The sequence below is a fragment of the Leucopleurus acutus genome (assembly GCF_964270905.1).
Source record: "Leucopleurus acutus genome assembly, chromosome: 12".
Taxonomy (NCBI): Eukaryota; Metazoa; Chordata; class Mammalia; order Artiodactyla; family Delphinidae; genus Leucopleurus; species Leucopleurus acutus.
Genome location: NC_139154.1, coordinates 498,010 through 511,486, shown reverse-complemented (window position 1 = coordinate 511,486; position 13,477 = coordinate 498,010). Strand labels below are relative to the sequence as shown.

The following is a 13,477-nucleotide window of genomic DNA, read 5'->3' as shown; positions in this document are numbered from 1 at the left end:
AAAAGTAGTAAAATTTATTTTTTTCTTTCATAGAGACCCCATTAACATTGATAAATAGGTTTAAACATTTATATATATATATTTTTTTATTGAAGTATAGTTGTTTTACAATGTTATATTAGTTTCAGGTGTACAGCATAATGATTCTGTATTTTTGCAATTTATACTCCATTATAGTTTATTACAAGATAATGGCTATAATTCTCTGTGCTGTACAGTATACCATTGTTGCCTCATCTATTTTATACATGGTAGTTTATACCTGTTAATCCTACATCCCTAATTTGTTCCTCCCCCTTCCCTCTCTCCTTTGGTAACCACAAGTTTGTTTTCTATATCTGTGAGTCTTAAACATGTATACTTTTAATTTAAACGTTTCCACTAGTAGAGTAAAAATAGTAAAATTTCCATACGAATGAAGGGGAGATAAATGAAAGAAATATTCAAATACAGCAAAAAGGAAAAAAAGGAGATGAAAGCACAAAATAAGGTGGCAGGAATAAATTAAACATAATCATGATAAAAGAGAAAAATTCCCAGGAAAGGCAAACCCTAAGATTGGGTAAAAGCTAAAAATCCTGTTCATAAGTGAAACGCCTAAAACAAGATGACTTACATTAGCTGAAAGTAGAGGGGCAGCAAAATCCACCAGGTAGATGCAAATAAAACGAATGCAGATGTGGCAAAGCTGTATTAAGAAAAAAAAAGCACTGGGACTTCCCTGGTGGTCCAGTGGTTAAAACTCCACGTTCCCAATGCAGGGGGCCCGGGTTCGATCCCTGGTCATGGAACTAGATCCCGCATGCCACCAATAAGAGCCCACATGCCAAATAAATTAATTTAATTAATTTTTTTAAAAAGCATTAAATTCTACAAGACTAGTAAAGCAATAAAGACTCCACAAAAAAGTCATGAACCTTTTTACATGGAATAATAAAGCACTGAAATACAAAAATATAAAGTCAATTAAAACTACAAGGAGAAATAGACAAAACACAATAAAAGAACAAAACTTTAGTACACTTCTCTCAGAATTTAATAAAAACAGTAGACTCTCAAGATAAGAATTTGGAGGATAAGACTCTTAATCATTATTTTTTTCCACATATCTGAAACTGGGATACATCTTATAATGCTTACTAAACGTAATAGACATTTTAATTATTCCTTAGAAGTGTCACTAAATTGATAATGTCTTATAATCAATGACATCTTGGAATTTATAAAATATGTCACATCAAACTACATATACCTTACAGATAATACATATTCTTAAAAGTCCATGGCACACTTATCAAAATTGATCATAGATAGTCAATGAAGAAAATCTCAGTAAGTTTCCTCAGTGAGAAACTGGATAAGCCACATTGATCATAACAAAATAAACTCAGAATTAACAAAATAATAAACATACAAAATATACTCAGAATATGCAAAACACTAAAAATAAATCTTAGGCAAAAAATAAATTTAAACTACAATTACAAACTCTTCAGAAATTTCAGTTAAATTCTCATATGTCAAAATCTAGAAGACAGGGCCAAAGCTTATCCCATGAAAAAAATTTCCTGTTGCAAATGCTTTTATTATTAAGGCAGAAAAAAGGGAAAAATACACAAATTAATCATTCACACTAAAGAGCTTTAAAAATGCAAAGAAATTCTGAGAAATAAATTTAAAAGCAAAAATTAATGAATTAGAATGCAAGCCCCAATAGAATTAAAAATTAAAATCCATTAATTGGGTCTTTTAAAAAAGGACAAATAAATAGACAATCATCTATCAAACCTATTCCTCCCAAAATATTCACACAGATAAGCAACATCAGACAAAAGATACAAAAACTCTTGATACAGAAGAATTTAAAGTATAAAAGAATACATGTAATAATTTTACATTATTAAATTTGAAAATCTCAATAAAAGGGCAATTTTCTAGAAAACAAAATTATCAAAACTGATTAAAAACCCTGAATAATAACTGAGGAAGAAACAGTTGTCTAATAACTATTCCCCCCAAACAGCACTGAATCCATGTAATTTTAAAACTGATTTCTGTCATACCTTCAAGGAATAGATAATTTCTATGCTAAAAATAATACAAAGCTTCCAATTCACTTTCATAACCCTGATGGTAAAACCTGTCAAAAACTGTACACATAAATATAATACCAATTAAATTTATTAATACACACAAAATTCCAAACATATTAGCAAATTAATGCAACAGTACACCATGACCAAAAGGGTTTATTCTAGGAATGTGAGGATGACATCATTATCCAATCTATGACTAAAACTAAAAGGAAGAAAGAAAAATCCCACAGTTAACTCACTAGATGCTAAAAAAGGCTTTTGATGAAAACTCAACATCTGTTACTGATAAAAACAGTTAATATCCTAGTAATAGAAGTACCTCCTCCACATGGTCTATTGAAATGAATGACAAGCACAGATCTTAACAATGATACATTAGAGGTACTTTAGCTAAACACAGAAAACATAAAAGTGACTACCATCACTGCTATTATTCAATATTGTTCTGGAACTTCTATCCAACAAAAGAAAACAGAAATGAGGTTTGGATATTGGAAAACTCTTACAACTGATTAGAATTTAGAGAAAACTATTATTTTCTAAAATCTCAAGCAAATAAAGCAAAAAAAAATTAATGTGAGAATTAAGTCACACAAGACATACAACAATCAACTGCTTTTCTTTCAAATAGCAATAATCAGTTTGAAACAGATGAAGGGAAAACAGATCCCAGTCACAATAACAACAAAATATATAACCACTCAGGAATAAACTAAACAAAACTATTACTGGGGATTCAGATAAAAACTTGGGGAAAATCAGACTCCTGTAACTTTTAAAGTCACACAAAGAATAAAACCTTAAAAGCAAGAGAAAAAAAAACAAGTGGCTGTTTTTATAATCTTGGCTTGTAAGAGGTCTTTTTAAACTTTCAAGTCAAAGGCAGTAACTAAGAAGAAAACAATAGACGTGACCACATAAAAACTTAAAAGCATTATATTGCAAAATACATCATACAGAAAAGGAAAGAAAAGATGACAAACTGGTGAGAGTATTGACAATATATGACAGAGTTAAGATATATTTTTTAACATCTTTATTGGAGGATAATTGCTTTACAATGGTGTGTTAGTTTCTGCTTTATAACAAAGTTATACATATACATATATCCCCATAACTCTTCCCTCTTGCGTCTCCCTCCCTCCCTCCCACTCTCCCTATCCCACCCCTCTAGGTGGTCACAAAGCACAGAGCTGATCTCCCTGTGTTATGCGGCTGCTTCCCACTAGCTAGCTATTTTACATTTGGTAGTGTATATATGTCCATGACACACTCTCACTTTGTCACAGCTTACTCTTCCCCCTCCCCATATCCTCAAGTCCATTCTCTAGTAGGTCTGCGTCTTTATTCCCGTCTTGCTCCTAGGTTCTTCATGACCTTTTTTTTTTTTTAGATTCCATATATATGTGTTAGCATACGGTATTTGTTTTTCTGTTTCTGACTTACTTCACTCTGTATGACAGACTCTAGGTCCATCCACCTCACTAAAAATAACTCAATTTCATTTCTTTTTATGGCTGAGTAAAAACTGTATATGTATATATGTGCCACATCTTCTTTATCCATTCATCTGTTGATGGACACTTAGGTTGCTTCCATGTCCTGGCTATTGTAAATAAAGCTGCAATGAACATTGTGGTACATGACTCTTTTTGAATTATAGTTTTCTCAGGGTATATGCCCAGTAGTGGGATTGCTGGGTCGTATGGTAGTTCTATTTTTAGTTTTTTAAGGAACCTCCAGACTGTTCTCCATAGTGGCTGTATCAATTTACATTCCCACCAACAGTGCAAGAGGGTTCCCCTTTCTCTACACCCTCTCCAGCATTTATTGTTTGTAGATTTTTTGATGATACCCATTCTGACCAGGTGAGATGATATCTCATTGTAGTTTTGATTTGCCTTTCTCTAATGATTAATGATGTTGAGCATTCTTTCATGTGTTTGTTGGCAATCCGTATATCTTCTTTGGAGAAATGTCTATTTAGGTCTTCTGCCCATTTTTGGACTGGGTTGTTTTTTATTTTGATATTGAGCTGCACGAGCTGCTTGTAAATTTTGGAGATTAATCCTTTGTCAGTTGCTTTATTTGCAAATATTTTCTCCCATTCTGAGGGTTGTCTTTTGGTCTTGCTTATGGTTTCCTTTGCTATGCAAAAGCTTTGAAGTTTCATTAGGTCCCATTTGTTTGTTTTTGTTTTTATTTCTATTTCTCTAGGAGGTGGGTCAAAAAGGATCTTGCTGTGATTTATGTCATAGTGTTCTGCCTATGTTTTCCTCTAAGAGTTTGATAGTTTCTGGCCTTACATTTAGGTCTTTAATACTTTTGGAGTTTATTTTTATGTATAGTGTTAGGGAGTGTTCTAATTTCATACATTTACATGTACCTGTCCAATTTTCCCAGCACCACTTACTGAAGAGGCTGTCTTTTCTCCATTGTATATTCTTGCCTCCTTTATCAAAAATAATGTGACCATATGTGCATGGGTTAATCTCTGGGCTTTCTATCCTGTTCCATTGATCTATATTTGTTTTTGTGCCAGTACCATACTGTCTTGATTACTGTAGCTCTGTAGTATAGTCTGAAGTCAGGGAGCCTGATTCCTCCAGGCCCGCTTTTATTTCTCAAGATTGCTTTGGCTATTTGGGGTCTTTTGTGTTTCCATACAAATTGTGAAATTTTTTGTTCTAGTTCTGTGAAAAATGCCATTGGTAGTTTGATAGGGAATGCACTGAATCTGTAGATTGCTTTGGGTAGTATAGTCATTTTCACAATGTTGATTCTTCCAATCCAAGAACATGGTATATCTCTCCATCTATTTGTATCATCTTTAATTTCTTTCATCAGTGTCTTATAATTTTCTGCATAGAGGTCTTTTGTCTCCTTAGGTAGGTTTATTCCTAGATATTTTATTCTTTTTGTTGCAATGGTAAATGGAAGTGCTTTCTTTCACTTTCAGATTTTTCATCATTGGTGTACAGGAATGCAAGAGATTTCTGTACATTAATTTTGTATCCTGCTACTTTACCAAATTCATTGATTAGCTCTAGTAGTTTTCTGGTAGCATCTTTAGGATTCTCTATGTATAGTATCATGTCTCCTGCAAACAATGACAGCTTTACTTCTTCTTTTCCCATTTGGATTCCTTTTATTTCTTTTTCTTCCCTGATTGCTGTGGCTAATACTTCCAAAACTATGTTGAATAAGAGTGGTGAGAGTGGGCAACCTTGTCTTGTTCCTGATCTTAGTGGAAATGGTTTCAGTTTTTCACCACTGAGGATGAGGTTGGCTGTGGGTTTGTCATATATGGCCTTTATTATGTTGAGGAAAGTTCCCTCTATGCCTACTTTCTGCAGGGTTTTTATCATGAATGGGTGTTGAATTTTGTCAAAAGCTTTCTCTGCATCTATTGAGATGATCATATGCTTTTTCTCCTTCAATTTGTTAATATGGTGTATCACATTGATTGATTTGCATATATTGAAGAATCCTTGCATTCCTGGGATAAACCCCACTTGATCATGGTGTATGATCTTTTTAATGTGCTGTTGGATTCTGTTTGCTAGTATTTTGTTGAGGATTTTTGCATCTATGTTCATCAGTGATATTGGCCTGTAGTTTTCTTTGTGACATCCTTGTCTGGTTTTGGTATCAGGGTGATGGTGGCCTTGTAGAATGAGTTTGGGAGTGTTCCTCCCTCTGCTATATTTTGGAAGAGTTTGAGAAGGATAGGTGTTAGCTCTTCTCTAAATGTTTGATAGAATTTGCCTGTGAAGCCATCTGGTCCTGGGCTTTTGTTTGTTGGAAGATTTTTAATCAGTTTTAATTTCAGTGCTTGTGATTGGTCTGTTCATATTTTCTATTTCTTCCTGGTTCAGTCTCAGCAGTTGTGCATTTCCAAGAATTTGTCCATTTCTTCCAGATTGTCCATTTTATTGGCATAGAGTTGCTTGTAGTAATCTCTCATGATCCTTTGTATTTCTGCAGTGTCAGTTGTTACTTTTCCTTTTTCATTTCTAATTCTATTGATTTGAGTCTTCTCCCTTTTTTTCTTGATGAGTCTGGCTAATGGTTTATCAATTTGGTTTATCTTCTCAAAGAACCAGCTTTTAGTTTGATTGATCTTTGCTATTGTTTCCTTCATTTCTTTTTCATTTATTTCTCATCTGATCTTTATGATTCCTTTCCTTCTGCTAACTTTGGGGTTTTTTTGTTCTTCTTTCTCTAATTGCTTTAGGTGTAAGGTTAGGTTGTTTATTTTAGATGTTTCTTGTTTCTTAGGGTAGGATTGTATTGCTATAAACTTCCCTCTTAGAACTGCTTTTGCTGCATCCCATAGGTTTTGGGTTGTTGTGTTTTCGTTGTTGTCTGTTTATACGTATTTTTTAATTTCCTCTTTGATTTCTTCAGTGATCTCTTGGTTATTAAGTAGTGTATCGTTTAGCCTCCATGTGTTTTTTTTTTTCGGTACGTGGGCCTCTCACTGTTGTGGCCTCTCCTGTTGCAGAGCACAGGCTCCAGATGCGCAGGCTCAGCGGCCATGGCTCACGGGCCCAGCTGCTACATGGCACGTGGGATCCTCCCGGACTGCGGCAAGAACCCGCGTCCCCTGCATCGCCAGGCAGACTCTCAACCACTGCGCCACCAGGGAAGCCCGTGTTTGTATTTTTTATAGATTTTTTCCTGTAATTGATGTCTATGATATTTAACATACGAGTTCTTATGAAGCCATTACAAAAACCTGCAGATCTCAATAGAGGAAAAAAAAAAAAGCAAGAGGTTTGAATAGGCAATTCACTAAAGAATACTAATAAATGGCCAATAAACATTAAAAAGTTCAATTCACTGGTAATCAAAGAAATGTAAAATAAAATAACACACCATTCATTTTCTTGCCTCTCAAATCAGAAGGGATGAAAAAAAAATAACACCCAGTGTTGCTGAAAATATGAGAAAAATAGTACAACTTTTCTGAAGGAAAATTTTATAAAATATAACAAAAGTCTCAACAAAACATGTTGTTTTTCGACATCAAATTCCAGTTCTAGATTACCCTCAAAATTAGCTATTAAAAAGAAAAAAGATATAGCGACAAAAATATTCATCATTGTGACATTGTTTATAATAGGGAGAAATTAGAAAACTAAGTATTCAAAATAAAAGACTGAATAACTAAATGATAGTACACCATATTATGCAGTATACAGCAACCATTAAAGTGACATTACCTTGTAAAGGTAAAAGGAAGAAGACCTTGGATATCAAGTGACACGCAAGTGACAATCATAATTTTTGTTTTAAAAGAGGAAATGTATATATGTTCTACACATTTATGTAAGTGTATGTAAATATATACATTTTCTCCTTTGTAGATAGAAATCTAAAAGGACAAAAATGTTAACTGTTTTACCACTGGATAATGGGATTATGGGAGTATTAGTTATCTAAGTTTTGACAAAATTTAGTGGTTTAAACAAAAAACATTCATTAAATCCATTTCTGTTGGAAAGGAGTTTGGGACACAGCTTAGCTGGGTGGTTCTGCCTCAAGGTTTGCCATGAGATTTCAGTCACGACATTGGCTGAGGCTACAGTCATCTGATGACCTGACTGGGGATTGAAGGATCTGCTTGCAAGACTCACTCACAAGGCTGCCGGCAGGAGGACTCAGCTCCTTGCTGCATGGGCCTCTTCACAGACAGGTATGCTGCATTATATGGCAGCTGGCAACACCAGAGCCAAATGATCAAAACAGAACAAAATGGAAGATACAATGTCTTTTATGACCTACCATAAAAAGTCACACACTGTTAAACCTGCTACACTGTATTCATTAGAAGCAAGTCACTAAGTCCAGGTCACACTCAAGGGGAGAATTAAGGTCCACTTCTTGAAGGAAAGAGTATCAAACCATTTGTGGATATATTTTTTAAATCCCCAAAACAGGTGACCTGTGGCATACTCAGAAAAAGATAATTTATTTTCTAAATGGAAAAGTTAATTCACAAATACACACACGCATGCACACACATACATATAGACATATGGAGACAGTTTAAAAAACAAATATCCTCAATAAGTATTTTATTTGTCTGCCGGAAAAGGTAACACAATCCTAAGTTGGAATAACACATAAATGGCACCCAGAACAAGTTCTATGATATTCTATACCATTTAGACTACATCCAGAATGTCCTGTTCAGCTCTGAGTACCACTCTTACTAAAATCTAGGTGGAAAACTAACAAACTGGAGCACATCTCCTAGACAAAGTTACTTCAGCATGAGAAATAGTCTGGAGGAAAACGGTATTTGGTTTCAAAGAGAGAAGACTTGAGGGGGAGAAAAAGCAGGCAAATCATTGCCTTAGAAATGTACGAAGGGTTGCCATATGGAAAAGTTAAAAGACTTAACAGGCAGAATTTGAACCAATGAGTCAGAGTCACAGGTATGCAAAGTGGCTCATACAAGAACTTTCTAACAATAGGTTGTAAAAACAAGAATGATGCACTCAGTGAATGTTCCCAGGACTGCAGGAGTCTGTGGAGACTGAGGCATGGTGCTGCTACTCCCTCAGCTACCTCTAGTGTTCACGTTCAAATTGGTTCTTCCCTACTCACACTGATGTGGCTGGTGGTTTGGTGCTCTCCCAAAGCAACATACCTGACACTAGGGCTTAAGCCACGAGGTATACATGGAATGTACAGTGCTTGGGATAGCATTGTACATAGTATGCACTTTATATAAACGTTAGCTATTATTTCTGCATTGACTCAAAATGTGACAAGATGCTCTCTAAGGTCCCTTTCAATTTCTAAGACTTCATCAATTAAGTTAAAATCATTATAATTAACTACTAATCCTTATGGTCAGTTTCAGTAATATACTTAAAGGTAGGAATGACAAAATTAATCTTCAAAGCCAGGATGGCTGGACATGCTTTGGGAAACCACAAAGAACAGAGACAGTCACTTATATAGACATGTAAAAACCACGAAAATCAAAACTAAACATATTCAAACAAGTCATATCCTCTCTGGTGTACATGGTCGCTTTAGGCAATGAAGGTGCTGATATTTTAAAAAGGAGATTCAAACTGGACTACTTCACCTACTCAGAGCAGATTAGATTATTACAATTAGTTTATTCACCTATGCCTGCCAACTACCCACCACAACTGAAAACTTACGTTTTGGGTGCCAGCAGCCTGGACATTCTGCCATGTTGCTACAGGTTCTGTAGCTACGTGCCACTCTGGGTGAGCTTTCGTGAGTAACTTCACAAAGGTGGATTTTCCCACAGCTGCAATGCAAACAGCATGTATTGGGATGCATCTCAAATCAGGGTTGCAGGAGAAGGCTGCTATTAAACTCTGTCACAAATGCCCAACTCAAGGGAACAAGTACCAGTTTTTCCAATTTCAAAACTCAGCAGCCACATCACTGTCAGACTAACCAGTCACCATAATGAATGCAGGCAACAGATAGGAAAAATACCCTTAAGATTTGATTTGTAATTTTAATGTCCCAACCTCTCAGAGGAAAAGAGTATTTAATAACAGTTAAAAATGGAAAAGACTCTCAAAAGTAGATGAAATCAGCTACATGTGTTGTAAAGCTTGAATCGCACAGTCCTATTTATTCGGTGACAGTATAAAAATTATACGTTTTTCAAGATAGAAAATGAAGACAATGACCCTCATTCATTCAACAAATCTAACCAATATTCAGGGAGTGCTATTATGTGCTCAGACTGTCCGACACTGGAGGTACAATGGTAAACAAAACACAGGATGGATTTTGCCCTCACAGAGCTTGTACGAGAGACAGATACCAAATCAACACATGAGTAACTAATAACAAATTGTATTAAGTGCTAGGAAAGAAAAATGCAGGATGGCTCTAACGTAGCTCAGGAGATCAAGGAAGGTTCCTCTGAAAAATGTTACCTGAGGTGAGACCTGAAAGACAAGGACTGGTCAGGCCAAGAGTGGGGGAAAGGTTGGGAAAAGAGAAAAACAGCGTACAAGAAGACAGAAGAGGAATCTGTGGCCCTGAAGTGACAGTGTGGTCAAACGAGGGAGAAGAATGGCTCAAAATGAGTGTGGAGAGGCTGGTAGGCAGGCCAGGGCCAGGTCACATGGGGCCCTGTACCATGGTAAAAAGTTTGAATTCTATTCTAAGGGCAATGGGATATCAGTGATGATGGGTTTTAAGCAGGGAAATGACCATGTCATTTTTAAAAGACCAGCTCATTTTTAAAAGACCACTCCACCTGCTGTTGCACTGATGTAGAATTAGGCAGACCAGTTAGAAGATAACAGTAGCTTCAACCAAGGAGAGAGCAGAAGAGGTAGAAAGCAGTGATTGCTTTGAGAAATATTTTGGAGATGAAATTAACCTAGTACCACAACATTCAAGTTCTCTTTTCCCATTTACACCAACATCTAGCCCATACCTTCCTGAATTCCAGACTCACTATCTAAGAGCCCTCCAGACATTTCCACTTGGATGTCCTAGAAACAACTCAAAGTCAATATATTCCATAAATGAACTCATCATCTTCCCCACCAAACTGAGCTTTCTCCCATATCCCAACCGCAGGGTAAGACAGCACTATCCACTCAGTCAGGACTTCTTCCTTCTCTGCCAAACCTCAAGTGGCCACCAACTGCTTTTGAACCTGCCTTCTAAAATTTCCACATCTGTCCTTTTCTCTCTATTCCCACGTCCTGCTCAAGACCAGGCTTTCATTTCTTGCCTCTCCAACTCTGGCCTTGCCCTCTTCAATCCATCATTCATACTGCAGTCACACTGAACACAAAGTAACACTGCTTAAAATCCTCTGGCAGCTCCCTATTGCCTTCACAACAAAATTCAAACCCTTTAGCATGGCCTATAAAACACATCAAAATCTGGCCCCTGCATAGACCTCTCTGCCTCACTTCCCTTCAGGCATCCTGAGCTCCCAATGGACCAAACTCTTTGCAACTCTAATCATGCCATGCTGTCTGCTGCAAATGTGACTTTGCATATGCCTTCTCCTCACCTGGCCAACTCCTACTCAATCTTCAGATTCTGCTCAGATACACCTCCTGTGTGAAGGCTTTCAGGACCCTGATGCCTCTAAGTTGGATTAGCTCCTTTGTGCTTGGCCTGGCAATCTGGGTAAGACTCCATCACTGCCATTGTAATTCTGTTTCTCTAAGTAGAAGATGGGGTTCCTTCAGGGCAGGAACCAAAGCCCAGACTAATGACCTAGCTGAATGAATAAAACAAGTAATACATTATTAATTCCACTTCCCTACGAAACCCACATTTGTTGAAAATCAAAACATGAACCATAACAATGTGCTTGGAGCTCAATCTCCCCTATGAGAGGTGATCTTTCTCAAGTGAGTTCTACCCTTAGGAGGAACCCAAATGGAAGGAAGAGAAGGAAGGGGGAGGCACCCTTCCAGTCAATTCTATCAGCCACTCATAGTTACTGATCAGGAGCAAAGAGACATCTCAGCAGAAGAGCCCACACATCCAATATCTGACATTTATTACACACCACTCCAACTCCTCTCTGAACACACAGGGTAAAGAACAAACACATAAATCTGTACATCTTGTACAGTCACACTCATCTCTCAGTCCCACCTGCACCCAACTCCTGTGTGCCTTTGCACATGTGCTCAGCCTCTGCTCCTCCCACACTTCAGTGAACAAATGCCTTCCCCTGCTCTGCTCAGCCTGTGTCTAAATCCCTTCCCCCACTAAGCATAAGGCCCACCTCTTCCGCAAAGTTCAGGACATCTCCAGCTCACACCAAATTCCTACCACATTGGGCAGCTGAATCAAACAAGCAATATTTATTAACTGCCTCTGATACATTTAGCATTTAATTGTTTTGATTGTTTCATGAGCCTCAATTTTGGTTTCCTAACAGGATCTGAATCTCTGAGGTTGGCTCACAGGAATCCACATTTTTAAAGCATGCCCCAAGTGATCGTGAGGCAGACTTATATTGGAGATTGCTATCTAGAACAATCTGATCACAATCAACAGAGGTGGTTTTTTAAAAATATGGGTTCCAAAACCACATCCCAGACTACTAAATAAAACCCTTTGGGCTTGTCATGGAGTGCCCAACAGAGCTGCAGGAAATACAAATTGGTTGAATTTGTTTATTATCAGATACCTACCTGTCCTGAATAGTCCCTACTTTAAAATATTTGGCACAGATAGTCAATATTTAGACTGCAGGTTGGTGATTAAGCCTAAAACATGGTCTCTGGCTATGGGCTGAAAAATTATTTTAATTAATATGAAAAGATGAAGGTAACTGATTTTTAGATGGGTGGGGTTGAATGGTTGTTAGAATTACTTAAATTTTTTAAAAGTTAAAAACAACTACCCAAGGAACGATTGCAGATGGAAAGGAAGGGCCCTGAGGGTTAGGGCGTGCCAAATTCACCTCTGAGATCAGAAGGGCAGTCAGTACTCTGAGAAACCGACTTATGCCATTTAAACACACAAAACCAGGAATGCCAATAAATGAGATGTAATGGGACCAGGGCAACACCCCCACCTTGCACACCATCCCCCATTTCAAAGCTTTTGGAAATCCAGTTTAGCAATGAGAAGCCAGAGTTTCAGCAAAGAATGACAGTAAATCGTGGTGGAAGGTCCTAGGAGCTTTGCCATCCATGATGCTGTAGGGCTTGGAGAGCCTGGGTAATTTTCCATAGGGCGGCATTTCTTAAAACTGCATTCCAAGGGAACTCAGCTGCGCCAGGCACCACCCACAGATATGGAATAATTATTTTAAAAAATAATTCAAAAGTATGTATTTATATTAAAACTAGACATAACTTTTTTAAAGCTATGATACCTGACTGTAATAGTTTTTTTCTTCCTTTTAAGAAGTTTTGTAAAACAGAAATATAGATCAATGGAACAGGATAGAAAGCCCAGACATAAACCCATGCACATATGGTCACCTTATCTTTGATAAAGGAGGCAAGAATATACAGTGGAGAAAAGACAGCCTCTTCAATAAGTGGTGCTGGGAAAACTGGACAGATACATGTAAAAGTATGAGATTAGATCACTCCCTAACACCATACACAAAAATAAGCTCAAAATGGATTAAAGACCTAAATGTAAGGCCAGAAACTATCAAACTCTTAGAGGAAAACATAGGCAGAACACTCTATGACATAAATCACAGCAAGATTCTTTTTGGCCCACCTCCTAGAGAAATGGAAATAAAAACAAAAATAAACAAATGGGACCTAATGAAACTTCAAAGCTTTTGCACAGCAAAGGAAACCATAAGCAAGACCAAAAGACAACCCTCAGAATGGGAGAAAATATTTGCAAATGAAGCAACTGAC

General features: G+C 36.9%; 1 protein-coding gene across 2 annotated transcripts in view; it reads right to left on the bottom strand.

Annotated features, from left to right (window-relative positions):
* Positions 1-13,477, bottom strand: part of DGUOK (deoxyguanosine kinase) — a 35,798-nt gene that overhangs the window by 14,361 nt on the left and 7,960 nt on the right. For both annotated transcript variants that reach the window (XM_082851901.1, XM_082851900.1), the window contains exon 2: positions 9,284-9,396. In XM_082851901.1, the coding sequence (XP_082708027.1) occupies positions 9,284-9,396 (113 nt within the window). The remainder of the gene's footprint in view (positions 1-9,283; positions 9,397-13,477) is intronic.